The sequence below is a fragment of the Hydra vulgaris genome, chromosome 12 (assembly GCF_038396675.1).
Source record: "Hydra vulgaris chromosome 12, alternate assembly HydraT2T_AEP".
Taxonomy (NCBI): domain Eukaryota; kingdom Metazoa; phylum Cnidaria; class Hydrozoa; order Anthoathecata; family Hydridae; genus Hydra; species Hydra vulgaris.
The window spans coordinates 19,980,001-20,002,456 of NC_088931.1; the positions used below are offsets into that span (position 1 = coordinate 19,980,001).

The 22,456-nt window shown below is 29.2% G+C and overlaps 1 protein-coding gene across 1 annotated transcript in view; it reads left to right on the forward strand.

The window, feature by feature from the left end:
• The window catches only part of LOC100210951 (transient receptor potential cation channel subfamily M member 1), a 51,592-nt gene that overhangs the window by 22,542 nt on the left and 6,594 nt on the right, over positions 1-22,456 (forward strand). Inside the window, exons 9-13 of the mRNA XM_065812477.1 lie at positions 213-605; positions 6,099-6,252; positions 7,719-7,847; positions 7,928-8,176; positions 22,216-22,393. Of these exons, the coding sequence (XP_065668549.1) occupies positions 213-605; positions 6,099-6,252; positions 7,719-7,847; positions 7,928-8,176; positions 22,216-22,393 (1,103 nt within the window). The remainder of the gene's footprint in view (positions 1-212; positions 606-6,098; positions 6,253-7,718; positions 7,848-7,927; positions 8,177-22,215; positions 22,394-22,456) is intronic.

A 22,456-nucleotide genomic window follows, 5' to 3' on the forward strand; every position in this document is an offset into this window, starting at 1 on the left:
ATTTTTATTCCTTTGACTTTTAATGTTTGTTTTGTTACTGCTGTGGATGCTGTGGATAAAATTTAATACCAGTAGTTAGAAAATACTAATATAATAGCTTATAATGTATAATATATAATTATAATGATAAATACATAAGAAATAAAAAAAGTAAAAATAAAGTTCTTTTGTATTTAATTCAAGTTTAGATTATTCTTAATTTTTTTTTCAAGAGAATTTCAAACATTATGCACTGATTTATTGGATGAGTGTTATCGCACAGATAGAACAAAAACTGAACAATTAATCACTTGCGACTCAAAGCAGTTTAATTCTCACACATGCTTAAGTCTGGCTTACTTGAGTGATCACAAAGATTTCATTTCTCATAAAGCTGTCCAAGCATTAATGAATGATTTTTGGACTGGTGATATTAAAAATACAGATATTTCTCGATGGGAGTTTTTATTTGCTTTTTTGTTTCCACCCTATATTGCTTTCTTTAGTTTTCATCATAAATCAGACTATACTATTATTGATGTTTCAGATAATGTCTTAACTCTAGAAAGTACTGAATTACAAGATATAAAAGATAAAGCAGTATGTGAAACAGATATGATTACAGAGTATGAACTTTATTTTTTTTTTTTTGTTGACTTATTTATAAATATTTTTTATAAATAATAGATATTTAAAACTATCGTTTTTTTTTACAAGATTTTTGTTTATGTAGTTTAAACCAGATTGCAAGGAATACAAAAAATTAGAGACATTTTGAATATTATTTATAAAAATTTTTTTTTTTAAATGTAATTTTCATATTTTTATATTTAAAAGTTAATCAATTTTATTAAATCATATAAAAAATTAATCAACTAACATTTAATCAATTAAAAATTCAAATTACTATCCCAATTCCAAATTAAGTTTGAAAAATAAGGCAGGTTAGAGAATGTTTTAAAATACATATTGTATTAAATTGCTTAATTTTAAGACTTTAATATTAAGTCTTGAGTGTGATGTTTGAATTCACTTGTGTGAATTCAATTGCTTTCTCCTGTTGAATTTTTGCATTCAATGTGTAAATTCAGATATTTTCTTCTGTTGAATATTTGAATTCAATGTGCGAATTTAATTGTTTTTGAATGCGCACTGAATGCTTTACTTAAAAATCTTGACAAACTTTATAAACAGTTACATCTAGGGGTTGTTAAAAGCAATTTTTGAAGTTTAACTCATTTTCAAAATTTTTGAAGTTTAAATATAAAATATTAAAAAAATTCTAAACTTGACAAACGTCGTTGCTTTGCAAAATATTATGTTAATTTGAATCTGGGGACAAAAATTACTTTTTAACCTACCCTAAATTAATTAGTAAAATTCTTTAATTTTTTAAAATGAATGGGAATACCCCAGGAAATTAGAAAATAGGGTTCCTTGGTTTTTCCTGTTTTAATTAAATTTTCAAAATAAGGACAGTGCATTATAAGAAAAAATTTAAATTAAAAAAAAAGTAACCACTTTTAATAAGTTTTATTGATGGCTTTAGAAAAGTTAAAATTACAAAATTACAAAAAGTTAAAATTACAAAAAAAAAAAGTTAAGTACAATTGTTTTAGGCACATTGTTTTAGAAAGTTATCGAGGTTTGTGGCAAAATATATTCCATCAAACAATTTTTTTATAAGAATTTATAAAAAAATTCTAATATATTTTAATAATAATTTTATTAAAATTTATTTATAGTTAACAAACAACAGTTTCTTTTTTTTTCTTTTTTTTTTCAATGCATAAGTTACTAGGTCATATTTACGTACCAGGTTTTATTTAACATTGTTTTGTTCATAAAAATATTGACTTTTTGAGCTCTTATGTATCCTTTCTTCTCATAAGAATGTTTTTTGCACAGGTCTTTATAACAATATACAACATTAAAATTTAGTTGATAAAAAACTTTAGTTGAATTATTATACAGCTATAATTGTATAAAAAGAAACCTGATTAAAATGATGTTTGATGGATTGGAATGGCTTGGGCAATTTGCAATGACTATAGGCTTTGACTTTATGGGTTGTGAGTTTTAAGTGGTACATAAACTGAAACTTTCCACTCAATTAGATTAGTCTATTTAGCAACATCAGTATTTATACTTAAAATTTTGTGACATCACGATATTTTTTTCAGAAATAATAACAGGAGCTTTAAAATTAGCGTTTGCTATTTGTCAAAATGGTTAATTATGCAATTTGCTCCCTGTTTTTTTATATCTTTTATATAAAAAAAATTAGAATTTTCATGACATTGTTCTTTCAATAGAAAAGCATATCAAAATGTGTCTTTAAATGTTTGAAGTTCTGTGAGTAACAACTCTTTTCCAATACCATTAAGTTAGTAAATAATTAGGCAAGTTTTTTTTTTGTGTTCTTTATCTTATTTGAGTGTTTTTTTTTTAAAATTTCATATTGCAGTTTTATATTTATATGTTGTGTTTCTCAAATATATATAACAATTTTTTATTCTTGTATAAGTATATTAAAAGTGTGAATATGTAGAAGTCAAAACTTTTTAATAAGTTAATGATTTTATTGAAAAGTTGTTTATAAAAATATATTTATTTTTTGCAATTGATAAACTTTAGAAAGATTTACCATAACCTCATATTATTAAAAAAGTGATATGATGCAAAGACAAAAAAAAAAATTGAAAGAGCACATTCATAATACTTGGAATGATTATTGAACTAAAACCAATTATTAAAACAGGTTACAGGGTGCTAGATATGTCTTTTCCGCAATTAACTAATCTTTAAATCTTTTAAGAAAGAAAATATTGTGGTTTTATAAATACTTTTTAGAAAATATTGTGGTTTTATAAATATTTTTTAGAAAATGTTGTGGTTTGTTAAATATTTTTTAGAAACTGTTGTGGTTTTATAAATATTTTTTAGAAAATATTGTTTGATAAATACTTTTTAGAAAATATTGTGGTTTTATAAAATATTTTTTAGAAAATATTGTGGTTTAAAAATATTTTTTAGAAAATATTGCGGTTTTATAAATTTTTTAATTTTGCAATGCAATCTTGTTACACAATAAGGTTTTGAAATTATAGCTTGTGTTGGTTGATTGCAATTAGCATAAAAAGTTTTTTAAAATGGTTTCTTTTTTATTGAGACATATATCTTCGGTAGCTTAGTGATTAGGTGCACTGTTCTCAATGCTAAGATCCTAGCCTTTTTATGGGTTCAAATTCATTGCTAAGCAAAAAAAACATTTTTCAGTTTTTTCAATCTCGCCCTTTAAACTTTAAATTTACATTTAATTAGTGTCTGTTAAATGTTTTTAACTTTTATTTATAATAGTGAATATTGTAAACCTTTAATCAACTCCTAATAAATGTATACATTAAAAAAATGAAGCGTAAAATTTTACATAAAATTATATATAGTTTAAATATTTTTAATAATTTTGCTTATAATATTTATGGCTTATAATATTTTAATTATATATATATATATATATATATATATATATATATATATATATATATATATATATATATATATATATATATATATATATATATATATATGTATATATATACAGCTGCGGACAAAACTACGTGAACGATTGCAAATAGTTTTTTTTAATGAAATTTTCAATGTCTTAAAATAAGTTTATAGTTTAATACTATATATTGTTGGATAGAGCGTTTTTTGATCTATAAGACTGTGTAAAGTGTATTCTCTAATAATTTGTTTAAAATTAAACATATCTAAATGTTCAAAAAGCATCAAATATTTTGCGCGACAAAACCACGTGAACGATTATACAAACGTAAAAGAATAATTTTACTAACATCAACAAATAATAGATTCTAAAAAAAAAAAACATTAATATTTAGTTGCATAGCCTTTAGAATCGATAACGGCCTTGCACCGTCTTGGCATAGATTCTACAAGAGTTTCTAGTAACTGTTTTGGTAATGCCTCCCATTCATACTGTTTGACTCGAAAAAGTTCATCCGGTTTTTGAAATTTGCGACCTCATAAGCGTCGCTCAACTTCAATCCATAAATTTTCGATTGGATTTAAGTCGGGAGATTGGGCAGGCCACTTCAAAACCGTTATGCTATTATTTATGAGCCCATTTTTTACAGTCAAAGCTGTATGTTTAGGGTCATTATCATGTTGATAAACCCAATTGTGAGGCATTTTTTCTAAAGCGTGTGGCAACATTTATTAGATAATATTTCCCTGTACTGTAGTTGGTCCATTATACCGTTTACACGGTACAACGGACCAATTCCAGCCCAGGAGAAACACCCCCAAACCATTATATTGCCACCCCCAAATTTTACAGTTCCTATTGTATACTCTTTTGCAAATCTTTTACCTATTGGACGCCTAACATAACCTCGACCATCGCTGCAAACCATGTTAAATTTACTTTCATCTAACCACAAAACTGTTTTCCAATTTTCAACCGTCCAGTTTAAGTGATCTTTAGCGAACTGTAGGCGATCTTTGACGTGCCTGGGCTTAAGGAATGGTTTCTTTGCAGGTCTGCGCCCATAAAGACCTCCTTCGTTTAAACGCCTTTGAATCGTTCGTGTGCTTACGTTTTCCATGCCTATTTGCAGACGAATTTCAGGGGCTGTCAAATGTGGATTCTCAAGAGATTTTCGCACAATTTTTCGATCAGTACTAAAAAATAAAATGTTAAACATTAAAATTAACATTAACATTAATATTATTAAGATTAAATATTTAAAAAAATAAAATTAAAGGAATATTACCGCTTATCCGTAATACGTGGACGACCACCTTTCTTAACGATCTTTTTGCTCTTTTCTTGGTGTATAATTTTATGTATTCCACCTTTTGACATCTTCACATGAGCTGCAATTTGCCCAATGGACCATTTTTCTTCTTTGCGCAAACGCAAAACCAAGCTTTCAATTTTTTAATCAGTTTGACGAACCATTATAGTTTAATTTTTTGATGTTAAACAGAATAATCTTGAGAAATTTAAATGATTGTAAGTTCTTAGAATACCAAAACCACATGAACGATTTTTAAAAGCACTGATTTCGATGTGAATATAATATAATTTGCATCAAAAATGACACTTTTATAAATCGTTCACGTGGTTTTGTCGCTCAAAATTTTCGAAATTATTTTAACGTTTATACATGTATGATTTTATACGTATTATTAAAGAATACACTTTACACAATCTTATAGAGCAAAAAACGCTCTATCCAATCATATATGGTATTAGAGAAAAAACTTTTTTTAAGGTGTTGAAACTCTGCAATCGTTCACGTAGTTTTGTCTGCAACTGTATATATACAGGTACCGAAAAAAGTTTAGAACCACTTAACAATTTTGCGTAATTTCATTATTTTTTTAATGTATGAAACTAATATTGAACTTTGATGATAAATTATATATATATATATATATGACATGCTTTAATTAAAACCTAAAGGAATTTACACCACATTCAGTTGCATACACATTAAGCGATCAATAAACAAACACACAAATTGAGTAGTTTTATGTCAAAGGATATTTAACAATACCATCACATAAACTAATAAATCTATATACTGTAAGCAGGTTTGTCATTTTATTATATCGAATTACAATTTTATTTCAATATTCGAGTATTTTCCAATGGGTAAAAGTAAAGAAATACCAATTGAAGTTCGTTCCCAAATTATTGCTTTGTATAACCATACTTCCAAATCGCATAGGCAAATAGCAACAGTTATTGGAGTTTCCCATAGCTCTGTAACCAAGATTATTAGACTTTATAAAGAAACAAGAGAATTTACTTCAAGATCTCGATGCATATCATATATATATATATATATATATAACTTATCATCAAAGTTCAGTATTAGTTTCATACATTGAAAAAATAATGAAATTACACAATATTGTTAAGTGGTTCTAAACTTTTTTCGGTACCTGTATATATATATATATATATATATATATATATATATATATATATATATATATATATATATATATATATATATATATATATTTATATATATATATATATATATATAAAAATTTAAGTTCTTTAAAAATTAATTTTTTTTTAGAAATCTAAACTGTCATCTAGTGTCAGATTCACAATCAGTCAATGATTTTAGTGCAGTTATTACACCAGCAAAAAAAGTGGAGAAAGTTAAATATTTATCTAAAATAATAAAATTTTATTTCTACACTCCTGTAATAAAGTTCTTATCAAATTTGGTAAGATTCTGCCATTTTGAATTAATTTGTTTTATGAATTGCATTTAGTATTTGATGAATTCCATCATGACAGAATCACCGATTTGAGCTTATTTTCCACATTTATGTTATAAAAATAAAATAACTGTAATGTGCATATTGTTATTCTATATGATATATGTGTTTGTCACACATTGGCCTGAAATACTTCTAATACCAAAAAACTATAAATACATAATAATCATATAATATTAATATAATAATATGCGGAATCACCAATTTATGGACATAAATTGGTGATTCCGTCGAGATGGAATTCATCATTTGAATAAAACTATTTTGCAAAAATAGTTTTATTCATTAATTTCTAATTTAAATGAAAATTTTAGATAATAAATTCTAGTTTTATATCTTTAAATATATGAATCCTGGTTTAACTGCTTATATTTGTTATTGGCTCACTGATTGAGAAATAAAATAGAAAGAATACAAAAATGAGATAATGATTAATTTTGTAAAAAAAAATTTTTCCAATAATTTTTGTTTGTAATTTCAACTAAACCTTAAAAAATTTAACTTCATGACTACAATGATTACATTGGTTAATGCAATTTTAGGAATGTTTTTCTGAAATTTCATGGATTGATAAATGCAATTGTAAAAATGTTTTATAAACAAAGTAATTATAATAGAGTATTATAAATAATGATGATAAAATAATAATAATAATGATAATAATGATAATAATAAAAATAATAATAATAATAATAATAATAATAGTACTGAAAATAAATATAAACAAGATTATTTAAACATAAACAAAATTTTTTTTTAAATATTTAACTTTTTATGATATTCAAAATACAAAATTTACAATAGTTATTTTTCGATATTTAACTTTTTAATATTGTAATTATAAAATAAATATTTAAGAAATTTACTTATATTTCTTTTTATTTAAAGGTAAAAAAACTTTTTGTTCATTAAATGAAAAAATTTCCTCATTTGATTAACTCATTATAATTTGAACTTATTTATTTTATTTAAACTTCCAGTTTATTTTATTTATATTGTTGATTGATTCGTAATTATATTGATGAGATTAATAAGCACAAAAAAATAAAAAAATAAAAAAAAAGATAGTATATAATATTCTAACCAAACTTAAACAATTTTTATCAAAAAGTTTATTCATTTGATCATCTCAAAATGCAAAAAGAATAAACTTTCAAGATGAAATATTCTTAACGAAAAAAAAAAAAATTTCTACAAAAAAATTTATCAGTTTTATGTTTAGTTGTTTGGGGTTTTATTTTATGTTATCAAAAGATAGTAAACATTTTTCATATAAATAATCAGATCTTTAAGAGGGTGTTAAAATAATTTTATTTGTTTTTTTGGATTTCTTTTCCTTACTAGTATGTAAAGGTTAAAAGGTTATATTATTTCTTAAATTATTTTATATTATAATAACATTACAATTTTAGATTGGGTATTTACTTTTTTTGTGCTTGTTCTCTTATGTTGCTATGGTGAAAAAAGAGGATAAACCATCAATAGCTGAATGGATTCTAGTTGTTTATATTTTCTCTCTTGCTATGGAAGAATTGCGTCAAGTAAACTTTCATAAATACTATTAATGTTTTAATTTCTATACTTCTAAATTTCTCCACCTCTATTAATGTTTTTTCATCAGATAGTTCAAGATGAAGCTCTAACTCTAGAAGGAAAAATAGCTAGCTGGTGGTCAAATAATTGGAACAAGTTAGATGCAGTAGCACTTAGTATATTTTTTGTTGCATTAGTACTTCGTTTCAGCCATAACACAATTGATGCCGCTCATGTTTTGTATGCTATTAATGGTGGTATGTGGGTGTTTCGTCTCTTAAATGTGTTTTATGTTGATGAAGTATTGGGTCCTTACGTGGTTATGATTTTTAAAATGGTATATTTGTTTATTTTAGCTTTATCAATTTATTTATGTTTAGTGCCTTGATTCATTATTTATCCTTGCCTCATTAATCATCCTTTTTAAATACTTAAATTCTGATTCATCCTTTTTAAATACTTAAATTCTGATTCATCCTTTTTAAATACTTAAATTCTGATTCGTTACTATTTAAAGCACTTTGATTTCACTTTTAATGGTATTTTAGCATTAGTTTTTTATTGCCCCTTTAAGAAGAAAAAAAGATTGTTAAAGCAGCAGTTTTAAATGATTTTAATTAGGTACACATAAAAAATTAGATTTTTATTAGACTTAATTTATTGGTTTAATTATTTAGTTTTTTAAATGTAAAAAACAACAGGGAAAAAAAAATTTCTTGACTTTTCAAGTCTCGTATTTGAATACAAAAATCCAAATTTTTATGTGCACCTAAATTATGGCTATTCAATAATTTCAATTTATTGTAATAAATTATTTTAATATTATAATAATTATTTAATTCTTACCCTATCTTAATCAGTTGTACAGTTTTTAAAAAGTCATGGTTTTATGTTTTTTTCATTGTTCTTGGGTTTCTTTTTGTTCTTGGCCACAACATTCATTTAGGTTTACGTAATGTTTGCTGTAAATGTTATGTGAACCAACTTTTGTAAACTCCAATTTACAGTTCTTGAACGTTCAATACGAATGTTCAAATAACAAACAGCAAACATTAACTTAACGTTCACTGCAAATGTACTTTTGATAGCTCTTAAATGTTCACTTCAAACACAAAAACACGGTTTACTCAACGTTTTTTTTTTTTTAATTTTTTAATTAAACATATAAATGTATAGGTTTAGATGAACTTTCTATTTAAATCTACATTTGCTAGTTTTTGTGTAATGTTATGCTTTTTTGAACTTACATAACTTGTATTTATTTAACAATTGTTAAATAAGTACTTTAATAAAAATTTATTTGTACTTAAGTACAAATTCATCATGTTTTACAACTGAATTACACCATATCAAGCTTATTTTAGAGCTCGTGATTTAATTATTACATTTCAAACAAAAAAGTTAGTTAAGTTAGCAATTAGTTAAGCTTATTACAATTAACAAAAATTCATACTAAAAAATAATACTTTTTGAAATGAAAAAGTTCATTTATTACTACTATTTAGTAAATTAAAGTGCACTAACAACAATTTACATCAATTTAAGTTAAATTTGCTTACAAAACAACATCAACAACATAAAAAATAAATACGTCTTGTTTCAGTGAAAAAGTACAGCTTTTACAACTAAAAAAATAAAAAATATACTCATGTCTTTTTTTAAAAAACACAATTTACAATACTTCATCAATAATAAAAATTATTTTTCTCTTCTTATTAAAATTCTTCTTTTTAAAAATTTATTTTTTTAAATAAAAAAACAAAAGCTCTTTGTGGTTTTGATAAACAAGCTAGTTTTATTTATGAATGACTTAAATGCACCATTTATTAAAGATTTCAGTTGCTATAAACTGTCAATTCTATATAAAAACAGTTTCATATACAAACCACTATAATATACACCACAAATGCTTATCAAAACTACAATAAATAAACATATTAATAAATAATACTCAGGTTTGATTCATAAAACGCCGCTTTACATAGTTGAAACAGGAAACTGTTTCCGCCAAATAAATAGCCTATTTATATTCAAAGCAATTTTCAAGTCGAATAAATTGTCTAATTTATCTTGTTCAAGACAACCTAGTATTTATAACAAATTTTTATTTACTCCATCTAACAACGCATATTGTTCCACTTTATTTTGACTATTATTAAGTATGATAATATAATATATTTCATTTAACAGAACTAAAGTATTTTAGCATAATTTATTAAACAAAAAAAACATAACTCCTTCATGTAAAGCATTTGTGTACCTATATATAGACACGACTATTACTCACATTTTTCAGAGTTAACTAGTTGAATCTAACAAGAACAGTCAATAAATTCATGTCAGATTTGACTAGTCATTAAGTACAAATAATAGTCATGTTTATAAGTATAACATGTATATAAATTATATATAGTATATACATAAATTATATACGATTTAACACGTATATAATTTAAATACATATTATACTACTAAATACTACTAAATTATGCATTAATAGTACTATTAAGTTATACGTTTTATCTAGACAGTTGAAGCATATTATTTTATTATTTAACTTGAAATAAACAATACTACCTATAATTAAATCTAAGTATGAATAATATTCAACAAGAACAACAACAACAATATATTACCAAGTAAATATCATAAATTGGTTCTTAAATATTTTAATATAAACTGAAGAGCTTACTCTCATATAACACGGTTAAAATGAAAAGAACAACCTTGCAATCAATACAAACTCAAAAAAGAACAAGGACAAGAAAATAAACAGAGTTTATTTTCTTGCCCTTTTTCTTTTTTGAGAAAAAGAACAAGGGCAAGAAAAAACAAATAAAAAATAAAATAATTAAAACAAAAGAAAACAAAAAAATGAAACAAGATAACCTCAAACAATATATAAATATATATATATGTAAATATATATATATATATTTATATATAACATATATAAATATATATATATATATATATATATATATATATATATATATATATATATATATATAAATAAATATAAATATATATATATATATATATATATATACATATATATATATATATACATATATATATATATATATATATATATATATATATATATATATATATATATATATATATATATATATATATACATGTCTTAAAAACGAAACAAACTATACTACCACAGCAAACAGTTCAGGAGTCTGGAGTCATAGCATGCCATGACATGAGCAATCAGCTGACAGGTGACAGCACACAGGCAGAATTACGTTGACAAGTGCCATTTTGCAGCGGACAAAACAAGTGCAATTTTTTTGGTTTGTTTCATTTTCTTAAGTCTGGTCCGTGTCAACGTCATGGAAGTTTTTTAATAATTAAAGGAAGTATCCAGAAGTTTCCAGAAGCATGCAGAAGCTTCCAGAAGTTTCCAGAAGAAGCATCTGGAAGCATCCAGTAGCATCCAAAAATATCCAGAAACATTCAGAAGCATCCAGACGCATCCAGAAGCTTCCAGAAGCATCGAAAAGAAGCATCTAGAATCTTCCAGAACAGGTTCACACAGGTTCATTTTACTATATAAGAGACATGTAAATCGACATGTAATTCAGTCAGTATATGGAAGTCAATCAGTCAGTATTATCAAGACAGTTTATCGAAGTGAGTTTTATCAAAGTGTTTTATCGAAGAACATCAATACAAGAAGTGAAATACAACAAGTGTTTGATAACATCAATACAGTCCACATCCAACCAAGACGTTGTGTTCCACAGAGCATTATTGTATCATCACAAAGTAAATGTAACACGGTAAGCCTTGAGAATTTTATTATTTTTATGACTTCAAGTGCAAAAATGGCTCCCGACAGTCTTGGATTGGAACTAAGAAAGAAAATTATTGGCGATTACGTAATTGGAATGTCACAAAAAAGTATTTGTGATAAATATATCGTGAAAAAAAGGACCGTATCAAGACTATGTTCCAAATATCGTTCTACGGGGAAGTTGGGAGCAGATAACAAAGGTGGAAGACCGCGTTCCACCACTTCTAGAGAGGATTCTATGATCGTCAGATCCGTCAAGAAGGATCCCTGGATATTTTTTTTTTTTTTGTTATTTACATTCTCAAGGCCGAGAAGGCCACTACAGATGAGGAGGCTACTTAATAATGGTTATAACCCTCTCTCAGCTCTATAACTCCGAAACACGAACCTTGAGGAACAAGTCGAGATACAAAAGCAATTAGAGCTGCCTGTATCAGACTGAACAATCAGACGATGTGCTGTTGAAGCCAGATTGTTTTCTCGACGCCTTGCAAAGAAACCGCTGATTTCATTAAAAAACCAGAAGAAAAGACTCCTGTTTGCTACATCTCATATTGACTGGAATGTGCAGAAATGGGGAACTGTCCTGTTCAGTGATGAATCGAAGTTCAACATCATTGGGAGCGATGGCATTTGCCGTGTACGTTAACCGGCTGGAAACGCCTAGATTTACGTTACTGCCATAAGACCGTGGAGGCAATGTAATGGTCTGGGGGTATTTTTCTGCTAACGGTCTAGGTCCAATACATCGAAACGATGGAATGATGGACCGTTTCATGTATAGAAATATCCTGAAAGATGTTATTTTACCTCATGCTGAATAGAATATGCCAATAAAATGGGTTTTTCAGCAAGACAACGATCGACTGCAAAAGTAGTCAAGCAGTGGTTTCAAGACAACCACCTATCGATAATGGATTGGCTGCCTCAATCTCCAGATCTCAACCCTATCAAGAACTTGTGGGAGATCGTCAACCGCAGAATTAATCGTGAAGGTGTTCGTAATAAGGATCAACTGTTTAAACAAATCCAAAAGGCCTTGGCAGCAATTCCACAAAGTTTCATTGATCACCTGATCGAATCTATGCCTCAAAGATGCAAGGCTGTGATTGATAACAAAGGATTCGCCATGAAATATTGATAGCAAAATACAGCTTGATCAACATTTTGTCGAGTAGCACTTGTTTTGTCCAGAAGGAAATCGACTTTTTTTAATACTTTTGATTAATTTATTAATTTTCGTGTACAAATAATGAACTTTGTGATGAATAAAACTTAAAGAACTTTGTCTCTAAACAGTTACATAGTTATTTCTCTAAACTGAAAAATGCAGCACTTTTATATAAAGAAACTAAATTAGTATTATTTGGTTGCACTCGTTTTGTCCGATACTCTATATATATATATATATATATATATATATATATATATATATATATATATATATATATATATATATATATATATATATATATATATATATATATGTATATATATATATATATATGTATATATACACACACACATAGATATATGTATATATCATACCATTAATGGAAAAACTATTGTCTAGTGAATCAAAAAAAAAAAAAAATTTTTTTTTAAACACTTTTTTTGAGTTTATAGAAATGAGCAGTATTATGCTTACTTTGTAGGAAATATCAATCAATAATTGCAGAGTGTATTGAGTAATATCTTCTATTAAATTTTGTATTAAAAATTTAAACACTTTATCCTCCTCCTTCTGATAATCTTGAAGAATGGCTATGAGTCTGTAATAATTAAGTAAACTATTTTGAAAATATAGATGGCATCTTATTAATAATAAAATGTTTTTAATTTTAACGTAGTTAAAAAAATCTAATATTCAAACAAAGAAAAAAGAGTTGACTGTTATTAGCATCATAGGCTCAGTTATAGTTATTACTGAGAAACATTAGGAAATAATTTATTTCAATTTTTTAGACAAAATTTCCAATTTAATATGTATGGTAAACATCTTAAATTTCAACATATTGCAAAGAACTTATATCCTTCATGCAACTAAGGTAAATATTTTGGTATGAAATTTAAACAAGGAGCTAATTGGGACTAAAGTTTATGCACAGAGACATAATATCGAGTTCATAATTATAATTACCAATATATTTATATTAAACAAAGTTTAATATAAATATTGGTATTTATAATTTATATTATCCCAGATAATAGCTATTATTATAGTGCCAATTAGCTCCTTATTTAAATTTCATACCAAAAAAATTGCCTTAGTATATTGTAAAAAGTAGGCCATAAGTGTTGCTCAATCATAAGTGTTGCTCAATCATAAGTGTTGTTCAATCATAAGTGTTGTTCAATCATAAGTGCTGTTCAATCATAAGTTTCCCTTATGATTGAAATGTAATAATTAAATTATGGCCTCTCAAATAAGCTTAAAACGTTCGTAATTCGTAAATATGTTGTAAAACATGGTGAATTTACAAATAAATTTTTACTTAAGTACAAATGTAACAATCGCTAAATAAATAAGTGTTATGTAAGTTCAAAAAAGCATTACATTGCACAAAAACTAGCAAATGTAGGCTTAAACAGAAATTCGGTCTAAACTTATTAATTAATTTTCTTTTTTTTTAAACATCTTTGCTTCCAACAAGGCAACCACTAATTAGAGTTGGAAGTTACTGCAAGAGAAAAGATGAAGATTGTAGAACAAGATAACGATTGACAGACAACTTTAAGGATTGCAAATTATATAAATCAGGAAAGCAAGATGAAGGAAGCGAGTTCCAAAGAACTCGCTTCCTTCAGAGTTCCAAAGAACTTTGAAGAAGTTTGAGGAAAAAAACTAGACATATAAGCGTTTTTGGAGCACTTAGGAACAGTCACAAAAAAAGGATGACACTTAATTGAATGACAAGTAACACGAGAATGAATTATAGTAGATGGCACAAGAGACGCTAGCTCTTTAGAGCAGTGCCCATTATAGTATTTGTAGAAAAGAGAAAGAGAAGCAATGTTACAACAATGTGGCAATGATTGAAGGTTGGCTGCAAGAGCAGGTCCAACTATGTTTACAATGCATTTTTGCACCTTGTCTAAAAGAGAAAGGGTATCATTAGAAGATCCACCCCAGATATGGCAACAGTATTCCATACAAGGATGAATTTTGCAACAGATTTGATATATGGTTTCCAAGAAAGGTCTGAAGTAAGAGTTAATCCGAGAAGATGAAGATTAGATGTCTCATCGAGTACATAACCGTTACATAATTAAGTTACATTACCGTTCATAAATATCGGAAGATCTAAATTATTGCGATAACAATTGGCTGAAAAAAATTGAGTTTTATCTGAATTAAAGTTCACCAGCCACTGTGAGCCCCATGCTGTAGCAGAAGTGAGATCCTTTTCAAGCTCAAATGCCCCCTCCAAGCAACCAGAGAGTGTTGGCTTCTTATCATGACAAGAATAAATGGTAGTATCATCAGCTAACAATGCCACCTTAGATGTGAGAATATCTGGAAGATCATTAATGTAAATTGAAAAGAGTATAGGGCCAAGGATTAAACCTTGAGGAACCCCTGAAGTTACAGAATAAGGAGTGCTGCCCATCAAGGACAACTTTTGTTCTACGATTGGAAAAGAAGGAAATAATAATCTTAAAGATGTTACCAGATACACCGTAAGAAGAAAGCTTATGGAGAAGACCAGCATGCCAAACTTTATCCAAAGCTTTAGAAATGTCCAGAGCGATGGCCTTAACCTCTCCACCTTTATCTAATGCAGGATAAAACCTATCAGTTATTACTGTTAGCAAGTCAGCTGTAGAATGAGAAGATCGAAATACATATCGATGATCAGAAAGTAAGTGATTAGATTCAAGATGAGAAATTAAGTGTTTGTTAATTAAAGATTCAAAAACCTTGCTTATGATAGGAAGAAGACTAATAGTACGGTAGTTAGACGAATCAGATCGCTCTCCAGAATTTTTGCAGATAGGGATAACAGATGCAGCTTTCCAGCAGGCTGGAAAACAAGACTCTGATAAGCACTTGTTGAATAGTTTTGAAAGTATAGACGGCAGCTCTGGAGAACACTTCTGCAAGACTATAACAGGTATGTTGTTCGAGCCACAAGCTGTAGAAAAGTCTAGATAGGAAATCAATTTAGATACAGAAGCTGGAGTGATACAAATGTCAAGCAATGGATCAACCTGTTTGATGGCTATATCAAGTGGAATGTAACTAGTGGAATCAAGAGATGACATTGATGAAAAGTTCTTAGCAAACAATTCAGTTTTGCCTTTAGGTGAGGTGACAAAGTCTGAACCATACAAGAGAGGTGGAATTAAAGATTTGAACTTATTATTAATACTATTAAAAATTCTCCAGAAGTCCCGAGAGCCTAATTTTTGTGATGTAATACAAGATTTCATAACCTGAGAATAGCGGGCTTTAGAGTTAGACAAAACCTTTTTACAATGGTTTCTTGCAGTAATAAACAGTTGTCTGTTTTCTGGAGAATTGTTTTGCTGATAGATATGGAAGTAACAGTTTCAATTGGCAATTGCAGCTGCACAATGTGAGGAAAACCATAGAGAAGAATGAGGCTTGTCCTGGAATTGTCAAGAGGTAATAAAAGATTCCATGCCAGCCTGAATCCACAAAGTTATGTATGAAGCACATTTGTCAACAGGAAGATGAAAGATTTCTACCCAAGGGCCATCACGAAGAAAATCACGGAAAGAGTTCCAGTCAGCTTTAAGGTAGTTGTAAGAGGTACGATGATAAGGGGATTCAGAAGATGAAGAAGAATGAGATAATAGTTTTAGAGTGATCAAACTGTGATCAGATGCACCTAAGGTTGAATGTGAAGAGACTGAGCACTGACTAGGATTAGAAACAAGACACATGTTGAGTAGAGAAGGTAAATGATTCGGGTTGTCTGGAAAGTGAGTTGGAAAGTTGACTATTTGAGTTAGGGATTGAGTAAGGTAAAAGTTGTGGGCTTATATGCCTGCAGGGTCACTGACACTAGAGCCAAGCCATTCGGTGTGATGAGCATTAAAGTCACCGACAACAAGAATATTAGCTGATGGATAAAGGGAGAGGGCTTGGTCAATTTGATTGGAAATTACATCAAAAAGAGTGCAGTCTTGAGATGAAGGAGAGCAATATAGAACAGAGAGAAAGGTGATAGAGTGAAGTGATGCTAAACGAAACCACATAAAAGAATAGTCTGTGGATTCAAACTTAGTCTCCCGACAAATGGGTGAATTGTTACGAATGTAAATGCCCAGGCCAAGCATGTGACTATTAAAGTCTTTACGAATTAAAGAAAGATAACCAACAACACTAAGATCACAAGATGAGACAGCTGAACTCAAATTAGTCTCACTAAGATCAAGTAGGTCTGGTGAACTTTGCAAGAGATAAAACTCAACAGAAGAAAAGTTACTTCAAAGACCACGAATATTTGTGATTGATAGGTTTAGAGAACTTGGTGATGATGATGGTTTTTGTGTTTTATAGTTTTTAATACTTTAGTACACTGTTTTAAATACTCAGTACACTGTTTAATAGCCCAAGTAATTGCCTCATTACTATTTATAAACCCTAAGCTGTAGCAAAGGGCTCCAAATGTGACCTTGCAATACATATCAAAAATACAAACAGGGACACCATCCATGCGCAACATGGCACTGTTAATACTTTGATACTTTTCAGCTGTTGATGGAATTAGCCTCTCTGAGAGCTACTGCAGAGTTCGGGAAACCTGAATACCAGCCGGCCTCAGAACCATAAAATTGAGTTTTAAAGCTGTACCCTCATTAGGAGATGATAGAATGAGTTGCCTAGTCATAAAAACAGAGACACAAGCAAAACCGATGGATTGAGTCAAGAAGATCCAGCATTCAACATCCTTAACTGGAAACAATGTATTAAAAATACATCTGCACCAGCCTAATAGATTAAGAAGGGGTGCGAGGCTGGTCAACAGATAAATCTGTTAACCCCTTAGTTTATTTATACATTTAGTTTAAATTTAAAGAAAGAAAATTGTTAGGTAAACTTCCCTATTTATTATTGCGTGTTTGAGGTTCCAATGATCAAAACTTTGAGCTATCAAAAGAATGTTTGCAGTGAACATTGAGTAATTTTGCTGTTTATTATTTAAATGTTCATATTGAACGTTCAAGAACCTTAAATTAGAGTTTATGTAAGTTTGTTCACGTAATTTTTTTTTTTTTTTTTTTTTTTTTTTTTTTAAAACATCTTCACTTCCAACAAGGCTGCAAGCAGCCACTAATTAAAGTTGGAAGTTACTGTAAGAGAAAAGATGAAGATTGTAGAGCAAGATAACGATTTGCAGACGACTTAAAAGATTGCAAATTATATAAGTCAGGAAAGCAAGATGAAGGAAGCGAATTCCAAAGAACTGATGTTCGAGGAAAAAAACTAGACGAATAAGCGTTTTTGGAGCACTTAGGAACAGTCACAGAAAAAGGATGACACTTAATTGAATGACAAGTAACACGAGAATGAATTATAGTAGATGGCACAAGAGACGCTAGCTCTTTAGAGCAGTGCCCATTATAGTATTTGTAGAAAAGAGAAAGAGAAGCAACATTACGACGATGTGATAATGGTTGAAGGTTGGCTGCAAGAGCAGGTCCAACTATGTTTACAATGCGTTTTTGCACCTTGTCTAAAAGAGAAAGGGCATCATTAGAAGATCCGCCCCAGATATGGCAACAGTATTCCATACAAGGCCGGATTTGAGATTTATAGAGATAGAGAATAGAATCCAGAGTAAGAAAGTGGCGAGCTCGATAAAGAGATGCAACCTTAGCAGATGCTAATTTTGCAACCGATTTGATATATGGTTTCCATGAAAGAATGGAAGTAAGAGTTAATCCTAGAAGGTAAAAAGTAGGTGACTCATCGAGTACATCACCGTTCATAAATATAGGAAGATCTAAATTATTGCGATAACGATTGGCTGAAAAAAAATTTAGTTTTATCTGAATTAAAGTTCACCGGCCACTGTGAGCCCCATGCTGTAGCAGAAGTGAGATCCTTTTCAAGCTCAAATGCCCCCTCCAAGCAATCAGAGGGTGTTGTTTTTTATCACAACAAGAATAAATGGTAGTATCATCAGCAAACAATGCCATCTTAGATGTGAGAATATCTGGAAGATCTTTAATGTAAATTAAAAAGAGTATAGGGCCAAGGATAGAACCTTGAGGAACCCCTGAAGTTACAGAATAAGAAGAAGAGTGTTGTCCATCGAGGACAACTTTTATGCTATGATTGGAAAGGAAGGATTCAATGATCTTAAAGATGTTGCCGGATACACCATAAGAAGGAAGCTTATGGAGAAGACCAGCATGCCAAACTTTATCAAACGCTTTTGAAATGTCAAGAGCGATGGCCTTAACCTCTCCACCTTCATAATGCACGATAAAACCTGTCAGTTATTACTGTTAGCAAATCAGCTGTAGAACGAGAAGATCGAAATCCATATTGATGGTCAAAAAGTAAGTTATTAGATTCAAGATGAGAAATTAAGTGTTTGTTAATTAAAGATTCAAAAACCTTGCTTATGATAGGAAGAAGACTTATGGGACGGTAGTTAGACAAATCAGATCGCTCCCCAGAATTTTTGAAGATAGGGATAACAGATGCGGCTTTCCAGCAGGCTGGAAAACAAGACTCTGATAAGCACTTGTTGAATAGTTTTGAGAGTATAGACGACAGCTCCGGAGAACACTTCTGCAAGACAATAACAGGTATGTTGTCTGGGCCACAAGCTGTAGAAGAGTCTAGGCAGGAAATCACTTTAGATACAGATGCTGGAGTGATATGAATGTCAAGCAATGGATCAACCTGTTTGTTGGCAATATCAGGTGGAACGCAATTAGTGGAATCAAGAGATGATATTGATGAAAAGTTTTTAGCAAACAGTTCGGCTTTGTCTTTAGGTGAGGTGACAAAGTCTGAACCATACAAGAGAGTTGGAATTATAGATTTGCCCTTATCATTGATATTATTAAAGATTCTCCAGAAGTCACGAGAGCCTAATTTTTGAGATGAGATACGAGATTTCATGACCTAAGAATAGCGGGTTTTGGCGTTAGACAAAACCTTTTTACAGTTGTTTCTAGCAGTAATAAACAGACGTCTGTTTTCTGGAGAATTGTTTTGCTGATAAATATGGAAGTAACGGTGTTGATTGGCAATCGCAGCAGCACAGTGTGAGGAAAACCATGGAGGAGAGTGAGGCTTGACCTGGAATCGTCAAGAGGGAATAAAAGATTCCATGCCAGCCTGAATTCACGAAGTTATGTAAGAAGCACATTTGTCGACAGGAAGTTGAAAGATTTCTACCCAAGGGCCATTATGAAGAAAATCACGGAAAGAATCCCAGTCAGCTTTACTGTAGTTGTAAGAGGTTCGATAATAGGGGTATTCAGAAGATGAAGAAGAATGAGATAATAGTTTTAGAGTGATCAAACTGTGATCAGATGCACCTAAGGTTGAATGTGGAGAAACTGAGCACTGACTAGGATCAGAAACAAGACATAAGTCAAGTAGAGAAGGTAAATGATTAGGGTTGTCAGGAAAGCCAGTTGGAAAGTTGAGTATTTGAGTTTGGATTGAGAAAGGCAAAAGTTGTGGGCTTTAATGCCTGCAGAGTCACTGACACTAGAGCCAAGCCATTCAGAGTGGTGAGCATTAAAGTCACCGACAACAACTATATTAGCTGATGGATAAAGAGAGAGGGCTTGGTCAATATGATCAGAAATAACATCAAAAAGAGTGCAGTCTTGAGATGAAGGTGAGCAATATAGAACAAAGAGAAAGGCAATAGAGTGAAGTGGTGCTAAACGAAAGCACATGAAAGAATAGTCTGTGGATTCAAACCTAGTTTTACGACAAACAGGTGAATTCTTACGAATGTAAATGCCCAGGCCAAGCATGTGACTATTGGAGTCTTTACGAATCAGAGGAAGATAACCATCAACACTAAGATCACAAGATGAGACAGCCGAACTCAAATTAGCCTCACAAAGAGCAAGTAGGTCTGGTGAACTTTGCAAGAGATAAGACTCAACAGAAGAAAAGTTACTTCGAAGACCACGAATATTAGTGAATGATAGGTTTAAAGATGATAATGATAGGTTTGCAGCTCACCTATCTGATACCTATCAGCAAACCTATCAGCAAACCTATCAGCAAATCTATACCTGATAATCTGATACCTGATAATCTGATACCTATCATCAAACCTATCAGCAAACCTATCAGCAAACCTTAATGATAGGTTTGCAGCAAACGTTAAGCAAATCAAAATGAACATAGTAGCAACCTTTCTTAAACATTAAATTTAAATTTTTAAAACACTCAGAACATGCCTGATCGTTTGCAATGTTTGTTTAGCATACTTGAATGTTTTCTATTAGCTAGATGTGTGTTTTACTATAAATCAAAAGAATTGATTAAGACATAATGGTTACACAAAGCATAATCTAAAAGTTTATAAGCAATAGTTTTATGAATTAAACACTTTTGTTTGTATATATTTTTTAAAACTTATTTTGTTGTGGTTCTAATCCTAATTTTTCTTAAAAATTTTCATACAAGGAAGTAGTACAATGAACAATAGAAAATTTTTTTTAACTCTTTAACTCTGGGCAGGAACTCTTGAATTTTGACAGGAACCTGATTTAACAGAATCAAATTTAATCCAATTTTAAAGTTAAATTGGGGGTTATACCAGTCTATTAAGTATTCACATATAGTATTATGAATTTATTGATTTTCAAAGACATGCATTTTATTTATTCTTAATATCCGTTTTTATGATCACGCTTGTATAGGATCAAATTGATCAACAGTCTGTCAGACATTAAAGTCCAATGAGGCCATTAAATAAATAATGAGTTGTAATTTAAATTGTTAATAAAAAAAATTAACAATAAAAACCAGGCTGTGTAATTAAAGAGAACTTTGAATAAATTCGCTTTAACATCTTATTGCTTTTAAAACTAAGAAGACTTCAAAGTGAGTTAAACAATAAAAAGTTTAAAGTTTGAAACCTTTTGCTTTACTGTTTCATTACCGTTAACATTGCACATCATGAATACAGGAGGCTTGGCATGTGTAGTCATGTTGATAGTGGGACTGTTCCATATATGATAGTGGGACACCTTCATATTAGTCCTATACTTTATTTTTAATTTACATTAACCATCTTTTAATAACTTCATCTTTTCTTTTCCTGTAACTTTTAACTCTATTATTGGTTGCTTGCAGCCTTGTTGGAAGTGAAAGTGTTTAAAAATAATTACAGAATATATTTACTAAAGTTTCTTCTTTAAATAATTTTAGAACTTGAATATGAGACTTGTTACATGAATTTCAAGTCTTTAAAGTTTAATTACACCACTATTGCAAGATATTTATTTGTTTATAGTTTATTTTATTTTTTGTGAAGTTTATTTTAGTTGCGTGAAGTTTATTCTACTTATTTTTTAAAGTGAATTATGTTAATTTTTTTTTTCAGTTTATTGATATGTGTAGTTTCCTTTTGATTCTATTCGTATTTCTTGTGGCTTATGGTGTATCATCTGCTGCAATTCTAACACCACAAACTGGTGGTCCTAAGATGATCATTGATGCAATGTTTCATCCATATTTTAATATTTACGGAGAATTGTTTATTGATCGTGATCCTTCTGACTGTAAATTAATTTTTTGATTTGATATGTGTGTATATATATATATATATATATATATATATATAT